Source organism: Chiroxiphia lanceolata, chromosome 1 (genome assembly GCF_009829145.1).
Source record: "Chiroxiphia lanceolata isolate bChiLan1 chromosome 1, bChiLan1.pri, whole genome shotgun sequence".
Taxonomy (NCBI): Eukaryota; Metazoa; Chordata; class Aves; order Passeriformes; family Pipridae; genus Chiroxiphia; species Chiroxiphia lanceolata.
In genome coordinates this window covers 8855018-8879021 of record NC_045637.1, presented here as the reverse complement: position 1 = coordinate 8879021, position 24004 = coordinate 8855018, and the positions used below count along the sequence as shown (strand labels likewise).

The window sequence follows — 24004 nt, the reverse complement described above, 5'->3', positions numbered from 1 at the left end:
CTGGTTATTTCATTGTACTGACAGGTTCGAGGTGGGAGGAGCAAAGAAGTGTTACTAGCAAAATATTTGGCAATTCATGAAATAAAATATAGGAGGACTTTGGTTTTATCCTGTGTTTAAAATAAATTGTTAGAGACAGGCAAGAATTCCTAAGTGATTCTTCCTTGTTTCTCCTGGAAGTAAAAGTTTTGTTTCTGTATTCTTCAAGATAATAAGACTCCAATTTGTGTGCAGGAAATAATCCTTAAATGCTGACTTTAAGGCTTATTTTTTGTAGCAAGTTAATGTCATTGTTTGTCTCACTGCTTGTTATTAAAAAAATGATTGTGGAGTGAGACTGTTGTAGGGTGTATTTTATCTGGGGAGAATTAACAGGGTAAGTAGAATTTTTCAGAGTCAAATTGTTGTCCTCATGTATGCCAACAGTAGTTAAAAGTGAACTGCAGTGTAAAAATGTGTCAAATTCTAGACAGAATCAGTTTTCTGTGAGGATATGGCTGCATAGTGCAAAGTGCTGACAGCATCAGCAGATCTGTGATACTGAAATTTCCTTCAAATATCTTTATATAGGCCTAATATGTGTTTTTAGGGCAATGTTATCCTTATAACTGGGAATTTAGCACTTCTGAAAGCTTTTTCTCTTGTCCAAATCTTTTCGTTATAAACTGTAAGTAAAATAGATGTTATAAGCTTTTTAAATGATGTTACACATTTTGTGTGCTTTGCTGTATCTTTTTCTGCTATGATATCTCATTTGGAAATACTAAAAATGGTAAAATATTATTTGTTGAGTGAGATTCCTTTGAACCATTGTACCAGCAGCTAAGGAGAGATGTGCCCAAGATAGCGAGTAAACTAAATGAATCACTTTGATCTGATTAGACAACTAGAACGTTTGATTTTGAATGTGTCTTTTTAGGTTAAGCTGAATACTACTGCTGTTTTAAATTGTTTGTTTTTTGTTTCAGGTAAAAAGAAAGAAAAAGAAAAGGAGAAAAAAGAGAAAAAGGAAAAAGATCATAAACCAAAACAGAAAAAGAAGAAGAAAAAAAAGAAGAAATCTAAGCAGCATGGTAAGTTCAATTTATATTTTTTAAAATAAGTAAAACCACTCAGTATATTTCTGGCTTTAGATTGTAAAACTTGTTTCTAAACAATACTGATGTCAAATTTTAGAAATTTCAAGAAATAACTTCTGACCTTAAATATGAAAAGGGCACTTAGGTCTATGACCTCTTTTTCTGTGTGTGTGTGGGTTTATACCCTGTCTCTATGTGACAGGCACAGATATTTCATAGATCTTTTTTCTTCCTCCAGAAGATACACTTACTCTTTTCATCTCTTTTAATTCTTCATTTGAAACTCTATATACATGTCCTACCTATTTTGCTTGGACATTAAAATTATTCTAGTATCTAGTCTGTTGCTAAATTTCAGTGGTTTACTGTAGACAATGCAGCCCCTCCTCAACAGTTAATCCTTAACAGCTGAGGTTGGCGTCTCTATTGTAACAACCTTGTCTGTTGCCTTGACAAATGGGGATTATGTTATGTGGATTATGTGTTTCTCTGTACAAAATTTGTGCTAGAACGTGAAAATGCTTCCAAATCATGCAGTGTTTGAGTGTGAATTGCAGTATTGTAGGTTTTGTGTACTTCACCATATTTAGATTGGAGTAATACAGTTTTAAGCTATAAACTTTAATTGCCTATTTTACCTAAAAATTATTGGGATTTTTTACTTGCACTGAGAAGACATCTAAGTATTTGCAAGAAGATACTGATAAATGCTAGGTATGTGCTAGGTGGTTTTGTCTTGTTGATATCGTAAGGTGGTTTGCTGTGGGTTGTTTGTTTGTGTTTTTTTTCATCTTTTTATACCTTTGGTCTTTCTGCCACCTTGTCTTGAAACTTAGAAACCTGGCAGAGGTACCATGACTAGGCTCTAACTGTCCAGTGTTTGTAAATATGAGAAGAAAATATGCCCAGTGCCCCAACGAATAGAAATGTTAAATCCAGAGGCAGAAAACAATGAGTAAAACTTGAACATTCTTATTCTTATCAAGTTCATCTTGTGAAAATCTGGTTTTAGCAATACAGAGGTATTCTGTCTGGCCTTTTTTTTTTTTTTTTAATTGGGAAAAAAAGAAAAATTCTTTGGTGGATTCTGACTCGAGTGTCTGACTCTGAAAAAGCCCATCTGTCAAAAGAAATAGGACTCTTTCTCCAGGACTAGTGTACTCTACTCCAGGCATGAACAGAAGTATAAGGGTGTGAGACATGTTCCTTTAGTTTGGAGTCAGATTGAGGCATCTTTGGGAAGAACAGGGAATGGGCACATTGTGTGCACCAGATAAGTTTTGCACAAGACTTCAAAACAAACAAAAACTGGTTTTTGTTCTCTGAGTGTATATATGAAATGCTGATTGTGTAAAACCTACATATAGCAGAAGGTAGGTAATACCTGTTATTGATACTGCTCTGTTACAGTGAGGTTGATAGCAATGCTGTTGAAATAATCAGCTCAGCTACTCGAGTTGATTCCTCTGCAATGAATATCCTTGGGAAGTGATGGAGATAGTGTGCTTTTGACAAGAGAAATTAAAGAGGAACAGTGACTTCATGGAGGGTTATTTAGGGGAGAAGGATGTTGTGGAACCCATTGCAGGAAAACTGTTACAGGTGGGATCAGGAATGCTTCCTACAGAAGGATGGAAGTGTACAAATCTGATTACTCATTTATATTCAAAGTAATAAGTTTTAAGAGAAGTAAATGGATGGGGACTTGTATTTACCAGTTGAAGACATGGACTTGCTTAAGTGGGTCCAGAGGAGACCATGAAGATGATCAGAGGGCTGGAGTACCTTCCCTGTAAGGAAAGACTGAGAGGCTGTTTAGCCTAGAAATGAGAAGGCTCTGGGAACACCTTACAGTGGCCTTCTAGTACTTAAAGGAGACCTACAGAAAGGATGGGGGGGGTTCTTTATGAGGGAGTGTCATGGTAGGGCAAGAGGTAACAGTTTTAAAATGAATGAGGGATGACTTAGATTAGATATTAGGGAGAAATGCTTTATTGTGAGAGTGATGAGGCTCTGAAACAGATTTCCCAGAGAAGTTGTGGATGCCCCATCCCTGAAAGTGTTAAAGGATGGGCTGGATGGAGCCCCGAGCAATCTCGTTAACCCCAAGCATCAGTTGCCCAGGACTATGTGCAGACAACTTTTCCATGTCTCCAAGGAGGGAGACTCATGATCTCTCCCAGAACAGATCAGACTCGGGGCATGCCAGACGAGTGTTCTGACCACCAAACTATTTATGCACAACTGGCCCTCTTTATCCTGTTATTCCCCTATTCTCCCCAAATCACTTTGGTCCATCCATTTTCCCCACCTTTGTTTTCATTCCTAAACATTCCATAATGAGTCTTTTGCAATGCCAAAATTATTTTCCCCTACATCCCATAATGTGTCCCATCCCTGGGCTCCAACCACCCTTAGTCCAGAAGGTGATCCAGAGAGTCCTCTGGGTAACATATGATGTGTTTCATACATGGACAATGGAGGCAATGGCGCTGCTGGGAAAGCCCTGAGAGGGGCCTGGGCAGGGTGTGCTTGTTGTTTACCTGCTCATCCTCCTCCTCTGGGCTTGTGTATACTCTCCTGGGATGCTCCTGGGCCTGTCCCAGGATGCGTTGACCTGTCGATGACCGGTGGCTCCTGACATGGCCTTGGGAGCATCCCAAGAGGATTTTCTTTGGGCTCCCTGTGTCCCTGCTTGGGAGCATCCCAAGAGGGTTTTCTTTGGGCTCCCTGTGTCTCTCTGCAGGTGTGCTGACAAGCTTTTGTCACTCATGCTGGCAGGATCTGTGGTTACATCTGGGTAGCAATGTTGGTAGTGCTGCAAGCAGATGTAAGGCAAAAAGGAGAGCTACTAGCAACATCTCTAAGGATAGCAGGTGGTACAGGATGAATTGTGGAAAAAGGAGACTGTATAATGTTCCAGGAAAAATTATTCCTCTGTATATTCAGAGATATTCAGAGATTGGGGGGGATTAAATTGGTGATGCTTGTTTTAACTATCAAACTTGATTATGTTTCTTACTGGAATTCTTTTAATAAAATGTTACAAAGAGGTTTTGCCATTTCGTAGTTTCATTTTCATCCTCCTGATACCTCAGTGTTAATATTCTGTACTTCTGAGCATAATGTTGCAGTATAATCTATAAACAGTATTTTTTTTTTTTTTTGCATTTGTCATAAACTACTTTTGTAAGAGCAATTTTTCTTTTAACTTTTCAGATTATTCAGATTATGAAGACAGTTCTGTTGAATTCTTGGACAGGTGCTCCTCTCCCTTAACCCGGTCGTCGGGCAGCTCCCTGACTTTGCGCAGCATGTTCTCGGAGAAGAACACAAACTACCAGTATCCAAGAGCTATTTTGTCTGTTGACCTTAGTGGAGAAAGTAGGTTGGCTGAACAGCAAATTTCAGTTTACATGTTTAATGCTTTAAGAAAGAGAATTAAAAGAAAATAATTCAGTTTGTGTTTGGATTGTAACTATAAATATGGCGACTGATTAAACCTTCATCTGTTTAAATCAAAATACTCCTCAAGCTGTTCTACATTATACTTGCTTTGGTTAATTGTTGCTGCTCTGCTTCTGAGGAGAACACCTTAAAGACATTTTGCAGAATTCATCGTGAAATCTGATATACCAACAGTGTGTTTGAGAACGATTTTTTTTTTTTTTTTGCTATACTCAGGTTAAGATTTTTGACTGCCAAAATCCCTGTATTTCTCTGAATTATTGTGCCTCTCTACACACAATTTCACATGTATTTATTTTTATTAGACCTTTCAGATGTGGAGTTCTTGGATGATTCTTCCACAGAGAGTTTGTTACTTAGTGGTGATGAATACAATCAGGATTTTGATTCAACTAACTTTGAAGAGTCTCAGGATGAAGATGATGCTCTCAATGAAATTGTTAGATGCATTTGTGAACTGGATGAAGAAAATGGCTTTATGATTCAGGTAAAGAAATTTGGTGTGTGGAGTTGCATTTTCCATGGGAATGTTTTGCTCTGAAGGTGCCCTTTTGATGTATTGGAGACCGAAGTTATGTAGAGAGCGGTAAATAAAGTGAACAATAACAAAATATCTTTTGTTCTGCACTTGGCTTGACTCTCTTCAGTGTGCGTGCAGAACTGTTGCTCTAGGATGGGGTTTCTCTTGCAATTTGATATGTAGGAAAGATTTTCTTTATAGATGGCTGATAAATTTGGAATTAAGTATCCTTTCCCACACAGAAACCATGGCTTCTGTCCCCAGACCATCCCAGTTATATCAGCACTTCTGCCTTGACCCTTGTGCTTTACAGTACCTACACTTGTAGAAACCTCTCTGCTCACTGTAAATGACCCTCAACTGTGACATTACTCCTCTGCAGAAACTAATATTGTCAGTACTGTGGTGTGTGTGCTTTATCTTTAGAACAGCACTTCTCACACTGGATATCACTACCAGGTTTTAGAAACTGCTGAGAATTTAAATCTTAACTTGGTATAGATAAAAGGGAAGAAGAGTATATCATGACAGCATTCAAATGTTGATGGATTGCAACTCCTGCTGCTTATTTATTTATACTCCAATAAGGAGGGCACTTCCCGTCTACTAATGAGTAATTTCAAGTCTTTTTCTCAAGGCATTTATAATGTAGTGAGTAAATCAGATGCAAACAACAGTAAGGAAGAACTTGGTTGTCAGTAACTTTAAAAAAGCCATGAATGTCCTGTGGTTTTTCCCCCCCATTCAGAAAACAGGTTTGTATTCAACTGTGACTGTGGTGCAGCTTCTTTTCAAAGTGTGGAGCTTTTTTAGTCAAGATTTGAAGGAAGCAGGTATGGCTGTCCTGTGTTACTGGACTTAGTCTTTTGGAAATGACAGAGCCATGAAAATGAAGGACACAGAGGCTGTGTCTGGGAACAGAAGTGCTGTATTGGAGGAACTGAGCAGGAGTTCGGCTTATGGTAATGATGTGGACAAATGGACTGGTGTAGAAATCTTTGGAGAGAGGAGAGGAAGTTGTAGCCATGGTGGTATGACAGGAGGAAAGGTGACTGGTGTTTTAAAAGGGTTGATACTCAAAAGCAAGTCAACGAAAAGAGGAGAGATTTTTCAGTAGTAAACCAACAGATATTTAAAACACTGGCAAGCACAGAGTTGAGAAAGGGAAATGTCTTTATAAGAGGTAGTTTCCTGCCTGTTCCTGAACTCCAGTGACAGCCTGATTTTTTCCTCTTCATGCCTTATCTCCCTGAGAGCAACCAGTTTGCTGTTTCTAGGCCCTCATTTGCTCTCTTCTGCTTTACTCTTCTATTCTCTTGTTTCTCCTCTTTCATTTTCTCTTCATTTTCTTTTTCTTTTAGATTTTCCATTGGTACGATATTAAAAGCACATCTTTCTAGCGCACTGGAGAGATGCTTTGTAAATATAAATAATTAAACTGAAGAGTTTTCTACTTTTCACTGTTATACTGTAATGTATTACATTATCTTTCTGCTTTACTGTAATATTATACTCCTGTCTTATGTTTCACTACTAAATACATAGGTGCTAAAATACTGAATGTTGTAATAAAATATTATTAAATATTACATCTTCAGTTTCTTTTTTTTGTTCTCCAGTTTGGAATTTGTGGTTGAGGTAATTTTCAGAACTAGAGCTCTTTTTTTTTTATCTTAATGTCTTTGCCTACCCAAACACAAATTGCCCAACTAAAATGATCATGCTCAAACCAGCTATTTAACTTAAACTGCCGTTCTTTGCGTTTTGATGATACAAGAAATGGCTTCTGATTTTTTCAATCTACTTATCTCAGATTTAGTTTTTCCTTTTGTTTTTTTTTTTCCCCTGATGTCAGTGTGAAGAGTGCTTGTGTTGGCAGCACAGTGTATGCATGGGACTGTTGGAGGACAGCATTCCAGATCAGTACATCTGTTACATCTGCAGAGATCCACCAGGTATGGGTAAACCTCCTTTATCTGCAGCTCTCTGCTTGGGATTTTTGAGCAGAGATGTTATGCATTGCTTAAATTGTTAAAGCTTTGTCTGTTTTGTGTTATGTGTTTTGCTTCTTTGGGGGGAGTGATTCTAAGTTTGGCTCTCAGCAGAAACTTACTTTCCTGTTAGAAACATCTTGGTCAGCTGTGCTAAATCTTATTCATATTGCTTTACATGTTGAAACTGAATTCCCCAAAACCTTAGAACTTTTTTATGTCTGTGTAGTGTGGGAACTTCTGAACATCATTCTTGTTCAGAGACCTGTTTTGCCAATACTTGGAATAACATTTCATTTAAATATTTTTTAGAGAAAAAGGACTGATTACTTCAGTACACTCAAATATGCTATGGAAGTAATTTCGTATTAATTACAATTTTATAATGTTTGCATTTGCCCCGAACTGTGCAAAGGTGTAGCACTGACTCTGTAAAAGATAGAAAAATCTAACACTTTTTATGGTAAACAGCAGTGCACAAACAGCACACGTTGAACTTGGTTCAGCTTTTAAGAACTAGGACAATTCTATTTACTTTTAAACTGAATACGTTTGATTAGGAAGGTGTTGATTTAAAAACAGTTCTCTGATAAACCCATTTTTCTTAATGCATATTTGGAGAAAAACTGTACAATTTGGAAGAAAATTTTTTGTATTTTTTTCTGACAGGTGATACAAATGCACGTACCTGTCTTTTGGTGAAATATCCAGCACTCCAGCTGTTTCAAAAGGGCAATGAGACTTCAAATTTACTTTCATTATAAGTTTAAGAAGTGAAATCTGAAAACTGTTTGCAGAGTTTTTATTAGCTGTTTTTGCGAAGAAATATTAGGAAAATAGAGCTGGAAAGATGTGACTTTGTTCCATTTACCCCAGTCTGAATCTAATCTGGTCGTAGAGAGTCTTGTTTGATAGTTCTGTGTGGTGTCTCTTTGAGCAGTCAAGCTTTTTCTTACTAGACCCAGCAAATTTGTCTTGTGTTCTTTCCCTGCGCTGTGCTAGGTACTTCGTTTTCCCCTGCTATGCAGAGTCTGTGTCCCTAATTTTTATCTTCTCTCCCTTCCTAACCATTACTTCTTTTCTTTCTATGTCAGGAGAAAAAAGTCATTCTCAATGTCAGTATTTTAAAGTGTATTGGGATAATGGGCAAAAAGGAGATAGACAGGGTATTCTCCTGAAAGGTATGAAGGGCTTCCATCAACCCATTCTTTGTTCTGTATATGATGATAGTCTGCTTTGAAATTAAGTGTAAGATATTTTGGTCAGTCCATTTGGGTTCCTTGTTGTAAACAATAATGTTGCAATAATTAGCGTTATGCATTTCTAGTTTGGGGATTTTTTTTTTTTTTGTGGGGTTTGTTTTGGTTGGTTTTTTATTATTATTGGTTGAATTTGATTGGGTTTTTCGAATAAGCATTGAGTTACTGTAGAAGCATTAGCTAAATACTCGTTCATGCTGGTTGGATTAAGGCTGTAGATGTTACCATGGCATGGGAGACCAAGGGCCCACATACAGCAATACCCTGATATCTGGTGAAAGGCACCTCAAAGGAGAATGTAAGAGCTCTGCTGTCAGATAACTTTGTAATATCTGCTTTTGTGAAGCCTTCTCCTGACTTCTAATAAATAGACACTGACTTGAGTATTAAAACCAAACACTGGTCTTTTAGAAACAAGCTAGGTTTTTTGGATATGTCAGTATAAAATGCATTCTCTAACATTTCTCTTGGTAACTTAGGCTTCCTTTTTCTTACAAAAAAGTAAGCTGCAGTATTTAGATAAATAAAATGCCAATTTAAACTTTTTTTTGGTGATTATTTTGATAATATCACAGTTCTTAATATCATATAATTTGATGGCAAAGGTGATTAGATTTTAATTTCAAATGCCATTTAGAGAGATCTTGAGGTTTCAGGCTTATTTTTGTTTTCATATGTTTTAAGACTTTCTTCTTAATCCATGAAAACTAAATTTTAATATATTAATAGCAAGATCTTGAGTCGTCCTTTCATGGATGTTAGGAGACATTTAGGAGAGTACAGCATATAATTATAGCACTTGAGTTGTAAATGTAATTCTGCTGTGGCTTTAGATGGCCCTCAATTTGTTTATTGCTCACCCCAGGACAGAGGTGGAGTGCCAAATATCTTTATGACAAAGACTGGCTAAACAATGGACACATGTGTGGATTATCATTTTTGAAAGAAAACTACTCTCATCTTAATGCCAAAAAGATTGTGTCAACACATCACCTACTGGCAGATGTTTATGGTGTCACGGAAATACTGCATGGGTTGCAGTTGAAGATCGGGATATTAAAGTAAGTATCAGTCCAAGGTTCATTTTCCAGCTGTAGATATTCAGGTAGCAGAGACTACCATTGTCCCATACACATTTTTCTCTCACATTAGAATTCTTTCTTGTATAATAGTTTAAGTAATTCAAGTGCAAGATGTAGAATACCCTCAGCTTCAGTGGGAGTTAGGTGTTCAGTATCCAAGATATGATGTATTGGGATAATTGGTGATTTTTTTTTTTTTGTCAATTTTATGTTTCAAGGGACATTCTAGATGTATCTTAAATTGATGAGTGACCTACGAATTCTTAGTGTTTGATGATGGTGCTTATCAGTAGCTGAGATCTAGCAAAATTGGATGTTTAATAGTTCAGTTCTGTAAGTGGTGCTCCCTGTAACTTGATTTTTTTCCTCCCCTTCATTGCAGAAATAAGCATCACCCAGACCTTCATCTCTGGGCTTATTCAGGGATGCGAAAAGAACAAGAACAAAGAACTGTTGGGGTAGAGAAAAAATTAGTAACTTTACAGGATGCTGTTAATCCAGCTGAAAGGACGTGTCATAGTCAAAACTATAAAGAGCCACCCAGTATACCCCCGAAGATGGAAGAAACGTACATCACAAGTGAGCACAGTTACCAAAAACCACAGAGTTTTAGTCAAGACTACAAAGCAGTCGCTGACCCTATGAGCTCAGATGATGAAGACACAAGTAGTTTTGAGGAAGATCAGGAATTTCACACAGAGAATAAAAACTGTTTACAATATTCTTTTAAAGATGGTGGCATGAGTGAGCTGGTAAGTATCCTCCTTCATCTGGGGAGTTTCTTAGTTGGGCCAGTATGTTCAATCTGATCAAGCTAAAGCATATACAAGTATTTAAAAGTGCAAGTCAACATGTTCTATCAGATAAGTCAGCAGAAAGCATGAGAAGCAAAGTTGGATCACTGAAACAGTTTCAGGTGATGTATATTCATTTCAAATGCAAAGTATGGTTGAAGTATTGCCTATACTAAAACTTCTATACTCAATCCAGTGTTTTGAGAGGGGGAAAAACCCTTATGCTTAAAATGCAGGGCGTTGGAGCAGAATTTAAGTGGTTTTTGAAGGTGATGAAAAATGGATACATTTCCATTTTTCTATCAGTTCTGTTATCTAGTGTGGAGGGGTTTTTTTGTTAAACTGAGATTTTTAGTAGTGTTTATTATTGTACTGTATTCTTCTTCAATAACAACACTATCTGGAATGGCTGTTCACAAGTAATAATTCACTGAGCAACTAATTTCACCTCATATGCAACTTCTTTTCTGTCTTTTATATTGCATATTTCTTCTAATTAAATGTTTTACAGATTTTTAGCCAGTATTATATTTTGCTGTTTAAACATCTCTCTCTCATTTTTACATTAATGGTTTGAATCCATTATTTGGTGGAAAAGGTCTGAAACTTGTTAGTCTGGTTTTAGTGAAGAGTTCTCTTTGAGCAAAAAGCAAAGTAAAACAAACCTTTCTGTTTTCTACAATACCAACTGTGTGAAAATAAATCACCCAACTCATCCCCCTTTTGAAGTACTGTTTCTGGTGTGGAAGAAATGAGTAAGATTCACCTTTTTTTCCTTTGAATTTTAGTTTTAAATGTGGCATGTAAGCTATATAGTCTGAATGGGAAATTTTTGGCTCATTCTAGTTAGAAATAACTGTTTGTGTGCTAAATCACAGGACTATATTCAGTTTGTATAACGAGATGTGCATCAGTGTTAAATACACTTTCCTTCCAACAGTAGCTTAAATTGTCATTGTAAATGTTATGAATACATTTAGAATTAAAAGAAAATATATGTGAGTAGTGAAACAATGTTTCCTTTAGAGACTCAAGCGTGTATCTAAAAAGCAGGTGCTTTCTGTTTTAAACCAAGAAGAGATCTGCTTAGGGTAGTGTCAATGTTTTTTCCTTTAGGACACCTTAATTCACCTTGTCAGTAGCCTTGACACTAAAATAAGTCCTTCTGTCTAAATATGATAGGCATGGAAAAGCTCTCCTTGGCATCTCCATGAACCTGTTATGACTTGCCTTAAAAGTGGCATTGAAGGGCCATTTTTAGATGATCTGACTTCTCTGTGAGGTGCCGCCTTCACCTCTCCTTGTCAAAGTTTTAGTTAGGGCTTTGAATTCTCCTTTCTAGCATCCTGCAGAGCCTTGAATATTCTGGTTTTCCACACTGTTTTGTCTTAATCTGCAGTTCTGTTGCATACCTTCTTTTCTCTTATAAACAGTGTTTGGATTGAGTGTTATCAAGTCCCTTTTTGGAATAGTATTTAGTTTCCTTGGTTTTGCTTCTGAAAGAACAAGCCTTCCCCACCTGAACCTTCAGTTTATTTCTTCTTCACAAACTGGATCCTGTACTCTGCTTCAGGGAACCATTGCTCCCTGATTGCCTACCTTGATCCCTGTTGGATTTTTTGGTTTTTTTTTCCGAGGAGCATTTATTAGCCATTTGAATAAATACAGAGGTCATTAGAAGGAAAAAACTGACTTTATGATGTTATTTAGATGTTATTTAGCTTTGAAATTTTTTCTGACTTACTGGACACATCTGAAAGGTGATTTTGGATTTAGAATTATGAACTTGGACCCTTTTACAGCAAGGGAAAAATGTCATTCTTGAGGGTTTAGAGAGGGTCTGAAAATTGTGAGGAATAGGGCTTTTCTTATTTATGTTGGAAATATCTTCCATAAAATTAATAGCAATTTGAATACTCAAAACACTGTGGAGGCAAACCTGACATCTTGAGAGAAGAGAGATTTTATCTGAAAGGTGTGAGAGTTTTGAGGTTTTTATGTCTTTTAAAATCTATCTTTCATACATAATTTTAACTCCTTTAATGAACATTGTGAGTATTAGCAATCCATCAGTCCCTATTTTCTTTTGCTCCTTCTTGACTGGAGGAAGAAATATTTTGATAACAGACTTAACAACATTCTTTTCTTATGTGATGTGGAAAATTAGCTGAACTCTTCAGAGAAGTATATTAATATAATAAAATTCACTTCTTGCTCTGGCATTTGCCATGAACTGACCCTGTGTGAGCACATGTATCCGGCATTCTAGTTCTTCAAATAGAATCTTCAGTAGTGAAAGAACTTCATTGGATATGAAATCATAGTGGATATAAAATGGAAACTGTTAATCCTGCTAATTAATGGAGATGCTGAATATTTTAACTTGTTAAATCTGGTATGCTTCCTTCCAGTAACTGAAACATCAAATACAGAAAGATTAGGAGCTTTTGTATTATCTCTGAGTTGCTGTGAAGATACTAATTATTTCAAAGAAGTCAGTCTTCCTCAGATACTGTGTTTGCATAACCCTGCATGTTACTGTAACTGTCCCCAGATATGTTCAGTTCTGTCCCAGACTTGCGCTTGGGAGGCAGGTGGGACCATAGCAGGTAGGAGGAGAAGTATTTTGTCTTAATCAGCAAATAAAACAGGTTGCCCAGAGAGGTTGTGCAGTCACTCCCTCTCTGGTGATATTCCAGAACCACCTGGACACAATCCTGTGCCATGTGCTCTGGGGTGACCCTGCTTGAGCAGGCAGGTTGGACCAGATGACCCACTGTGATCCCTTCCGACCTGATGCATTCTGCGATTCTGTGAACGAAAATGGCCAACTTATTCATGCCAGATAACGACTGTCGACATCTTAGATACTACTGCATTTTAGGAAGTTTTCCTTCATGGAAACAAACTCTAGGATTTTGCACATTTTTGGTGACAGTAGGCCCAGGCAGTTCAACATTTCATGATTTAAGTTGCTATTTATATAAGAAGGGCACAGAAGTGCAATCTGTCTTACTGCATTAAAGAAAGTGCTTGAGCTGGTAAACTTTAGCATTAGGGAAATGAGGCAGGAGGTGTATACGCTCATTTGTATGGAGTTTGCATTTTGTTTGATTTAGTCTATTGATGTGTCATGCTATTTGGCTTTTTGAGTATGCTTTTTGTCATGTAGGCAGAAGTACAGTTCTAAGCCAGCCTAGTTTATCATGTGACTTAAATGTTGAAATCAACACCAGAAATTAAAACAAAGAAAAAAACCATCTTAAACGGCAATTTTTTTTTCTTTCTGTTGCTCCTATGAAGAATAATTCTGCTGAAGGAAACACAGTGTTTGTTTGTAATGAAAGAAAAGGCTCAGAAGAACAAGTGGACACACATCTTCAATGGCAGCTAAATCTCCTTACCCACATAGAGAATGTACAGAACGAAGTCACCAGCAGAATGGACCTGATTGAAAAAGAAGTTGATGGTAACTGCATTGCCAGATAATTGTTAATGCACCTGTAACATCTGCCATAGCCAGTATATTCAAGGGGATCTGAGACAGTGAGGATGGATTTTTAAGTATTGTGTTCAAACTTGGGTCCCAGGATTATAAACAGAGCTCGTACCCTTGATCCCCTCACCCCTGTCCATAAGTTTTTAGTGCCCAATAAAGTAGCTTAAGGACTTTATTGTGTTCAGAACCCCTGAGCTCAAAGTTTCTGATATTTGACAGACTTCAGAAAGCTTTGATAACTTGCCTAGTCTTTGTCCAAATGTGGATCATGTAGTTGATGAATTTTTCTACGTCCGAAGTGGTTTTTGCATGATTGTTCTATTAGTCAACAATATTCTGGGAAAAAACCCAGATGTGTTCATTCTGCCTTCAAGTTTGGTTTGGTATATATTAGTAAACAGCTCGTTTCATGAAGACAATTCAGTCTTCATGAGAAAACTTGAATGAAATAGTGTAGAAGAATATTACAGCACTTAAGTTTCTGTGACTTGCCTGTCATGGAAATCAGGAATGAGAGGAGCTTGTAGTCTAATCATAGGAGTCCTTAATTTTCTTTTGACAAAGTTGTCTTATTTTTATTGGCAGTTTTACTTCCAATATTCCTGCTTTTACTCAGCAGTATTTCTAAGTTAACAGGGTTGACCTTTCCCCTTCTCTGTTTCTACAAGCATAGAAATTCCCTGAAAACATTTGTTGAAGGTTGGACAACCATTCTGTAATCTGGACCTTGACCACAGGAGCTTGTTACAGTGGCACAAGCAAGCCCTGCATTTAAGGGTTGCATTTTCTATTACAGAACTGTCATAGAAGATTGTGAACCAAAGTTGCTTTTATTTGTGTAGATGGTAAATTGTAAGCCAAGAGTATAAATTACTCCCAGGTACCTTTTTATAGTAACAATCAAATCAGAAGATATGTTTGGATTGTTTAAAATAAACAGGGAATTAGTTGATGTTTCCCTAATAAAAGTTTTTTCAGTGAAATAAATATCACACCCCTGGTGTATTTTTCCCTTGTTACAAAAGACAGAGAGTAAGAAAGAAAAGTTTAATTTTTATGGAAACTGTTTCTTGAAGACTTATTCTAATCGATTTCTTCCTTTTCCTTCTGTAGTTTTAGAAAGCTGGCTTGATTTCACTGGAGAACTGGAACCACCAGATCCTCTGGCAAGATTGCCTCAGCTCAAGCGACGTATCAAACAACTCTTAATTGACATGGGGAAAGTACAGCAAATAGCAACGCTTTGCTCTGTATGACAAAAGGAAGAATAAAGAAATAAAAATAGGTTCTTTACAGTGAATTTTCTTACTAGCCACAAGACTGACAGGAAGACAGCGAAAAGCTGAGCATTTATCTGGTTCTTTGCTGATTACGTTAATAGTCTGAAGCTTTAGAAAGAGGAGAGGAAGTTTAGAGTCAGGGATCTGTTATATTGAAAATATTAAAATTTTCAATGGTGTATGATATACTGAGAAATGTCAGTGTCTCAGGATTTCAACATGTTAAACAAGTAAATCCCCGTATACAAAGAACTACTATTTTTAAACCTTTGGCAAACATTTCTAAATTAGCAGAATTCAGCTGACTAAAAATTCAATCCTCTTATCTTACTAGTGAAAGATAGACACAGAGAGATCTGTATTCTCTCTACAAGGAAAGTTTTTAGATTATTTTCTTCTCTCATGAGGTTCAGGAAGATGAACATACTAACTTTGATTTTTGAAAGAAATTACTTATCATGGTTTCCTTTTGAAAATATTTTTTTACATAGAAATCCCTAGAACAGCACCCCTAGGCTCCTTTAAAAACATAAGTGGCAAATACTGGTCAGATGTGCCAAATGATATTAAAACCACTGGAATGAGAGTTCGATTATGATTTATGTGAAGGTTTTTTTCCAAAGTCCTACTTGGTGCCAGCAATCCATCCAAAATTGTATCTAGTTTATATTTTTTTATGTTCTACTGCAGTATTCAGGAGTCAAGGTACAGATTTTGTCCTGGGTAGCTCTATTCTGGTATTGACCCTCTGAAAACTTCACCATCCTCAGCTGGGATGAGGAATGATGAGAGCAGCAAAACTGTCTGTGGCTGTGAAAATTCTAAACCACTGGAGAAAATATCACAAGATACCTTATCCAAGATGTGTTTTTATAAAATCTTTCAGCTTCAGTAAATGAAATGTCATGAAACCAAAGGCAGCCTACTTGCTCTGTTAGCTCTTGCTGGATTTTGAGCCCGGGACTTTTCCTGTGGTTCTGAGTTGCCGCTGTATCCAGTGCTACTTACACGTCTGTATGTGTATGTATGTGTGGACAGACACACATGTACATATATACATACTATATACATTTCTATCTACACATGTCTAGTTTTAGTACAATAGACTATAAGAACTGGTGGTTCATGTTACCTTTTAACAAGCAGTTTCTAAAATTGAAAATAATGTATGTACAGGTTTTGAAATTTGTAAAATATGACTGTTAAAAGGAGGCTATTTAACTGAGGACATTAAGATACTTGAACATTTTATGCCTCACATCTGTTTATCAGTTCTAGTTATCTGTATAAATGCATTTTAGAACCGATAGACAGTAAACTTGAATTTACCTTTTGATAAGAGTACAAGCCACTGTACATTCAAAAATTATTTAAATTTGCAAACACACTGTTCTATATGTAAGGTACTGTATGTAAAACTGTTTATTAAAACTATTCTGCATACTCTACATTTTCCACTTTTCTTCCTGATCTACATATAAATGTAAAAAAGAAGTGATTGTTATTATGTACAGACCATCAAAAAATCTTGGAATGCCTTTTAAGGATACATACAATTGAAAAATGTGCCAAAGATGGATTATCTAGGAAAGACTTTGCAACCATTGCATTGAACTTTCACGATAAAACCATTATTGAGAAAGAAAACAGCGTGACTGGTTCATTGCTAAAATAAACCTACCCTGACCTTTCCTGTTTGTCTATCATATCTGAAATGAGTTATCACTCCTGATGGCCAAAGCAAAATGTAAATCCCTGTTACAGAATGGTTGCTATTTAAAAAGTCTTCCCACATCAAGCTTGTAGGAGACATCACAGGGCTGCGTGGTAACGTGGAAATATGGAATGGTTGGCAACTCCATATTGCAGAAAGAACATATGAACTGAGGAGTTGTTGATGTTTCATAGCAACTGTTAATAAATAAAATAACTCTGTGTTATATAGTTGATGCTTAAATAACTGCTTCAAACAATATGAAGAATTGAGTGACCTACTTGCCTTTGGATATGTGAGACTTTTTATATACTATTCACTTGCTGCATATCCTTGAATGTGGTACTGTGTGTACTGTATAAGAGAAGTGTAAATCCAGATGAGTTACTTTGAAACAAAGTGGAGTGTGTTTACAGAATTTATACAGCATACACTGTAGCACTGTTATGCAATGTGAGTGCATGCATGTGATGTAATATAATTGTAAATGTTACTGAAGGTGAAGGTGGACTTAGATTTCAATGGAGAGGACAGAGGTTTTACTTTTAGTGCAAAGATGGAGGAATAGTATCCTGAACAGGAAGTACTAAGGTCAAAGTTGAAGTTGCACTTGCAGCTTTAATGTGTCTTCTGTTTGTATGTGTAATGGCCTCTGAATTTACATGAATATGTAATTTTATCCCTCAAGATCCTGCCTTGTTCAGGATGGACTGTGCTTACAAAAACAATCTGTTCAGTATTTTTTTAATCTTCATTGTGTAGTCATGTATTGTAAAAATTTCTGCAAGCATTCATCTTCTAGGAAATACAATCTCAGTGTCCATATGGACCATGCTATGATACATCATGTACTGCTCGAATGCTTCACAAACTTGTCTACGAGTTTGCTTTCTCAAGTTGTGGTGCTGGTCTGTAACATGTGAACTTTAGTTTTTGGCCCCTGTTTCTCAAGTGTTCAGAGGTTTGGGATCCTTTTGAGGTTTTTTCTTTCAAACACTTACAAGTCAAGTGCCATAAAAATGCTGAGTGTTTTGCACAGAATGTAACCTATAGTTGATTGCTTTTCTTGTGTGCCAGTCAACCCTGATGTGATCTGGCTCTTACCAGTATTTCTTCCTAGTTGGCCTTATCAAGAGAATCTTTTTCCTGTAGGCATCATTTTCCATTGGTCTTCCTGCCTCCTCCTAAATAAGCCAGGGACCTACGTGAGTCTTTTTGTGGCATTTTTTTCGGGGTATGAGTTGCAATTGTGCTGTTTACTGGAGAGGGCATACCCTCTCTGTGGCAAAAATAGTATGTGGCAGTGTAAGGACTGTTTTATATACATGCACAGAGAGCTAAAATGTTTAAATTTACAGCCCTCTTTGACTGAATAGAAGTCCTAAATAGTAACAGACAAAAGGGAAAAGCCATTGTACAGAAGCCTCTTGTGATTTCACAGGGCTAAGTGGCAAAGTTGTGGAGCCCTTGAATGCCCAACTTTTTGTCTGAGGATTGGTGTTTTTGGGGGGTTTTTGTTTTTTTTTTCTTTAATGGAGTTATAGAGGTGATTTCTTTCAAAGCCAGCTCCTACCTGTGACCAAACTAGGCATCTGCATCAGGAACTGTGTGTTTTAATTGCAGTCACTACTGAAACATAGTCTTGGTGGTGTAATCTGGGACAACATGATGGGGATGCCACATTCTGGTTACAAAACTGAGGTACTTCAGGTCATATGGCAGGGAATGGATTGGAAGATGCTTCCTGCTAACCATTTCTTGGGTAGCTGTAAGTTGAGTAGTGCCCATATTTTGGATATTCTGGCCTTAGGTGCACAGATCTTTGTTTAGCTGTGGAGTGATTTACAGCAGCAGAAGCCTGTCAACCTCTTTCAAAGAGACAAAGAAGGTGGGTTGCATTTTCTGATAGATTTCCCGTATTTGCTGGGTGGCAGAGAATTGAGACAGTTCTTCCATGGGTGGAGTCCTCTTGTACATCCACCTGTCTCTCTTAATTTTGTCTCTGAGCTTCTGCATGTACTCCTCATCTGCTTGTTCTGCAGATTGCATCTGTTCCTCTTGTTCTTCAGCTTTCTCCTTCTGACTTCTGTGGTGCCTGGAGGGCTTCATTCCTCTGTTCTCATGCCCAGTTCCTCTGCTTGCTGTGGGAAGCAGTCATGGGGAGGGGTCTCCTCTCCTGTTCTGTCCTCAACCTCCAGTGTGTCGTAGGATGTGTGTGTACCATGATCAAAATCTCAGCTGTTTCTGCTGCCTTCCTTAAATAAACCTGTCTTGTGCAAGTGCTGATCTCCCTCTGCTGCCATCTGGCTTCTAACCCCTCTGGCACTGTTGGGCTCCAGCACTCCTTACCAAACTGAGGTTTGGGATGTAAAGGAGTCGTTCAAACATTACAGTAGAATTATAGAATAATTTTGATGTTTGCAGACCACAGCATTTTTCCTTTGTATTTGAAGGGAAACTGGAACTGTTTTTCTTCACTGGAACTTTAAAAGGCACAAAACAGATCCTGAACTGAACTGGAACTTGATGTAAAAATAAGAAGTAGAGGGTGGGAAGGACTCTGGAGGCAGGGACTTCATAGCCAGAAGAGCAGTCAGGCCCTCCTGACTGCCTTGCCCTATTAGTGGCTTTGTGGAGGTGCTGATGTGTAAGGGGGGATGTGTGCGGTGATGCCATTCAGTTGCAAACAGGATGGTTTAGAACACTGGAACTCTAGGTTTTCTCACTGCTGCTTTAAAATGTTGCAGTATATGAACCTTAATTTTGGAGTGCTTATTGAAGTCAGAGGCTTAATGACTTTTGAAATGCCCATTGCTATTCTCACATTTTATTAGCTGACCATCTTTTTCTGTTGTACTGATTCCATATGGCTTTAGGTGAGCATTTTGCAGAGGCCATTTGAAATGCTTCATTAATGGTTTCTGTTGTACTTTGTTATGTCCTGGGCACTGGGTGTGGGGGGAGTCTGTCTTTAGCAATAAATATTATACACTATGTGTATATCTGTTTATATATGGAAAACAAATACAGAGCATGTAACGATGGTGAAAATACACTGCACGGAGTGCAGATTGTGCATTTGGCAGCCATTCTGCACCAGCCTGAACGACTCATGAAAAATGGGAGACTATGTGGAGAAAATGAACTAGCGTGAAAAGAATCATTCAGGACTGAATTTCCCTTTCCATACACACTTGGCCTATGTGTAAGCAGTGGATAAGCCAACCCTACTCTGTGGGTTGGATAACTAAAGCTAGTTCAGTTGCTGTTTGCTTCAGACAACAGCCTTCCTTAAAACTGGCCAGAGCCTCCTCTGTTCAGCTGTAGCTCGTGCATCAGTGTATTGTCACTAAACACTCTGAGAGAGGCAGCACTGCACTATGATTAAATCTTCTATGAGAGAAGCAAAATACTTCTGTGATTCGTTTTTTATAATAGCAATAATGTTGACTGCATTCTAATACTCACAATAAAGGTCTGTTGAGATTGTTATGTGCCTGGGCTCCCGTTCCATGGACTTTTCTTTTGGAGAGCTAGTGGTTGTTTGAGTATGTTTTAAAGCATTCAAGAATCTTCAGTTGCATGTTTAGCCTGTAGTCCATAACTTATGTGCAGTCATTGATACTCATTTGTCTACATTGCAAAGCTTTAATTGTATTTTAGCCTGTAGACAAATTATACAGTCAGTAAATTATTTTTACAGTACTGAATTAATTATTGTGTAGCTAAGTAAGTGGAAGATTTTTCTATTCCTGAACTGCTTTGGTGTTTAACAATTTCAAGGTTTGAGTTTTGCAATGGACTGGCTTCTTAAAAGACAATGTCTTTTCAGCATGTTCACAGCGATGGCATCTCTTCTTGTGGGCCTTCTAAGAGTGTTTTGTGCCTTTGTACAGTGTCATTTACAAAGTAACTTCAATTTGCTTTTAATGATTGATTTTAATATTGCCCACAAGCTGTTGTTCTGCACTCTGCTGTGGCAGAAAATAAATAAACCAACAATGCTAAGAAGGTTCTTCTCTTAGACATCCTGTGGACCAGGGCACAAATGGCAAGCAGCAGATGAATGAAATTGGACAGAATCTCAATGAGTTACTGATACAGAAAAATTGTTCTGTTGTTCACATAAAAAAAAAGATATGATCATAAATGTAGCCAGCTTGAAAATTTTAATTCTGAAACATTTTAATCATTGTTTAAGGGACCCTTCCAAAACGGTCTCTCAAATTTAAGGTGCAAGGCCAAATTCAGATCTTGGAGCAATACACCAAAACACTTTTTTTTTAATTAGCAGAGCTTTTAAAGATGAGGTTTCCTGAGTCAGGCCAACCATCTGGTCAGCCCAGTGTCTTATGTACAGTAGAAACAGAATGTCATATCTGTACAAATTGGCCTTTGCCTAAATAAATCTTTCACTTTTGTTAAACTGAGGTTTCCTTTACCAAAATTTTTATGAAGTCCATCAGTTTAAACACTCCCTGACAGGCTTGTGCTCCTTGAGTTTAATCCATCTTTTTTCATTGGTGGCTTACTGAATTCACACCTTTGTTGTGTGGCAGGGGTTGTGTTTGTCCTTGAACTTCCTTTCTGACTCCATTGGCTCTACACCATTGCCTTCAGCTCAGAGAGGGTTAATTGTTGCATTATTGAAAAGACCCAAAATAGTTTTGTCCCACCAACACTCAGAGTTTGGCACCCTGTTACTGCCCTTGAGTGACTGGTGGTGACTTTTCTCACTGCATCAGCTTGTGTTTGTCAAACATTCAATTGATTCAAGGTGCAAATCCTTTGTGTCACTGCAGGTTGCAGATCTGGCTCCTGCTTGGGATTTCAAGCCAACTTGCATCCTAGTTGTTGTGAAAATAAATATTTTTCTACTTTGAATCACTGTGGTACTATTTGATAGAGGACAATTGTATTATCTTCAATGAGTAAGATTTTACCTGGCCTAGAAATGGTTGATTTCTCCAGGGACAAATGCAAATTCAAATGTTCTTACGTGGGCTTCTTTAGGTTCTTCTGTCACCAAAGGCATTTTTCTCCTATGCTAAATTATAATTAAAAACAATTAACAAGTCCTGTACCCACTTTTGTGATCTAGGCAAGTTTAGCATGGAAGTTATTGGAACTTCCCCATTCTTTCAATTTGAAGAATGTGTCATGTATAAAGTGACTGAAAGGTGTATTATCTGAGGCTGTCATCCTGTCATCTTTTAATTTTGCATCACATGAGGACTTAATCAGAGATGATAGAGATAAGTGCTTCACAAGGTCTTGGAAAGAAATGTACTGACTGTAAACCTTAGTTGTCTATCTGTAAGTGTAATAAATGGTGTTAGTATTGTTTTTACATAGTTTTCCTAAAATGTGTGAGAGAACTATCTGATATTGGTGCTTTATTTAACACAGGACAGTTTATTATTTTTAAATAAATGAACTGATTGATGTGAGCGCGATTTCACAGTGTTTTCAGTTCTTAAAATTTTTGCTTCCAATTTGCTGCCTCATTCAAGAGGCTCCCTCAAGTTTTCTTAAGCTAAGGTTGACTTTCAGGCTCAAGTTTTATTTGGGTAAGAGTAACTTTTTTGTGTCTACAGATGTCTGTGTATTCATAGACAGGAATCATTTATCCTTGGGCTTTTTGACATGTAAAAACTGCAGTTGCACAGACCATCTCTTCTGCAAAGAAAGTGCATGCAAAACTGGAACAACGAATAAATGTCTGCTTCTCCCTTGAGGTTTGTGATTTCAGTGTCTCCTCTCACTGACCTTTGTCTTTCCCCCAGCAGTTCTAGTTTGTAGTATAGATTGAGTAGCTTTTGCCAATGTGTGCTGTAGCTTTTGCCAATGTGTGCTGTAGCTTTCCCCTCATTTCCAGCACTAGAGCAATGATTTTGAAGACATGATAGTTCTAAGGCTTAATGGTCTCGGGGACTTTTTTTGCTTACTCCTTTTCTGCCCTTCATTGGTGAGCTAATTTAAGATACTATTCCTTTTTTTCTCAGGTGCTAAAAATAGAGGTCAATTCCATTTTCCCTTCACTGAAGGTCATGCAAAGCTTTTCTTGGTTTGTATTTGTTCAGCCACAGACAAGTGCCTCTTTTTCTCTGATGAATGTGAATTGCACATATTGCTCTGTAAACAAATTTTTTTTCCTTTTTAATCCATGGGCTATTACATCCCCTTGAACGTGCATGTACCAAGATGCCCACCTTGGTTTGACGCACATCTAGAAGTGGTTTAAGGGATGCAAATTGCCAAAATTCCTTTTCTTACTTTGTTTTTTAAGAGACTTCTGAGACTTGGCGGTTCTGCCTAACTTGAAGAGTTCAGAGGTTGTTTTCTGAGTGTTTCAGAAGGAAATAAAAGTCATCTTGGGAACCTACACTATTCAGATATTGTGAATTCGTGCTTCTTTCTGTTAGTAATAGCTCTTTGATACCTTCCTGGCTTCCTGTCTGCCTTACTTCATTATCAGCCTTTTGTAGCAAAGAATAAAGGAGGAAAGTGAGTAGTGACCTTAATGAGCTTGCTTCTCTCCCCTTTTGCTGTGCAAGGAACCTGAATAACACTTTTCTAATAACTTTAGAAAATTGGATTGAATCAGTATCACACACCTGACACACTCTGGTTGTGTGTTCCATTGTAGTGTCTGTAAGCACAGCTCCTGCTGCCCCTGGAGAGCCTGTGTCACTGGGCTGGGCTGTTTCTGGTTGCTTCCCTGTGTCTGCCCCACTGCGTGGGGGTCAGACATGAACCTGATGCTCTTGAAGCACCCTTGAGTCAGAAATACATGTCATGGTCAAACTTTACTTCCTTCCTGATTCAGCCACCCTAATGTTAATAATGACTATTTTAGACAGATTGCATTGCTCTGCATGTATTTTCCCTACAAATGCTATGCTAATCCAGAAATTCAGTTTCTGTCTGTGCCTGCTCAGTCAGGGCTGTTGAAGGATTTGTTGTCTTTATGCCTCTAAAGGTTGCCATTTTTTGATCTGTCATCTGCATTGGCCGTGTTCTTCATCTTTTCTCAGCTTGATCTTCCAGCAAACTATTGACTTTTCTCAAGTCAAGAGTAGGTTGCTTGAAAGTAAATTCCAGATACAGTCCCACTGATTTTTAAAAGCCTAGTCATGCTAAATCAAACTCGTGCTGCTGTTTGAGATCATATTTACCATGTACATCAAATCCCATTGCATGCCAATAGTCTATGGCCCACACAGAAGGATGCTTGGATCACTCTTAGCACAGTGTTGGTCTGTAGGAGAGTATCAGTAGATAGAGTTATTTCTGGACTGTCTAGTACCCATGAATC

At 37.6% G+C, this 24004-nt stretch overlaps 1 protein-coding gene across 4 annotated transcripts in view; it reads left to right on the top strand.

Annotated features, from left to right (window-relative positions):
- The window catches only part of PHF20L1 (PHD finger protein 20 like 1), a 47741-nt gene extending 32767 nt beyond the window's left edge, over nt 1–14974 (top strand). For all 4 annotated transcript variants that reach the window (XM_032682421.1, XM_032682410.1, XM_032682419.1 and 1 more), the window contains 8 exons: nt 969–1073; nt 4299–4463; nt 4853–5034; nt 6923–7022; nt 9183–9378; nt 9782–10151; nt 13497–13662; nt 14806–14974. In XM_032682421.1, coding sequence (XP_032538312.1) covers nt 969–1073; nt 4299–4463; nt 4853–5034; nt 6923–7022; nt 9183–9378; nt 9782–10151; nt 13497–13662; nt 14806–14948 — 1427 coding nt within the window. In that variant the 3' untranslated portion in view covers nt 14949–14974. The remainder of the gene's footprint in view (nt 1–968; nt 1074–4298; nt 4464–4852; nt 5035–6922; nt 7023–9182; nt 9379–9781; nt 10152–13496; nt 13663–14805) is intronic.
- Nucleotides 14975–24004: the final 9030 nt, after the last annotated feature.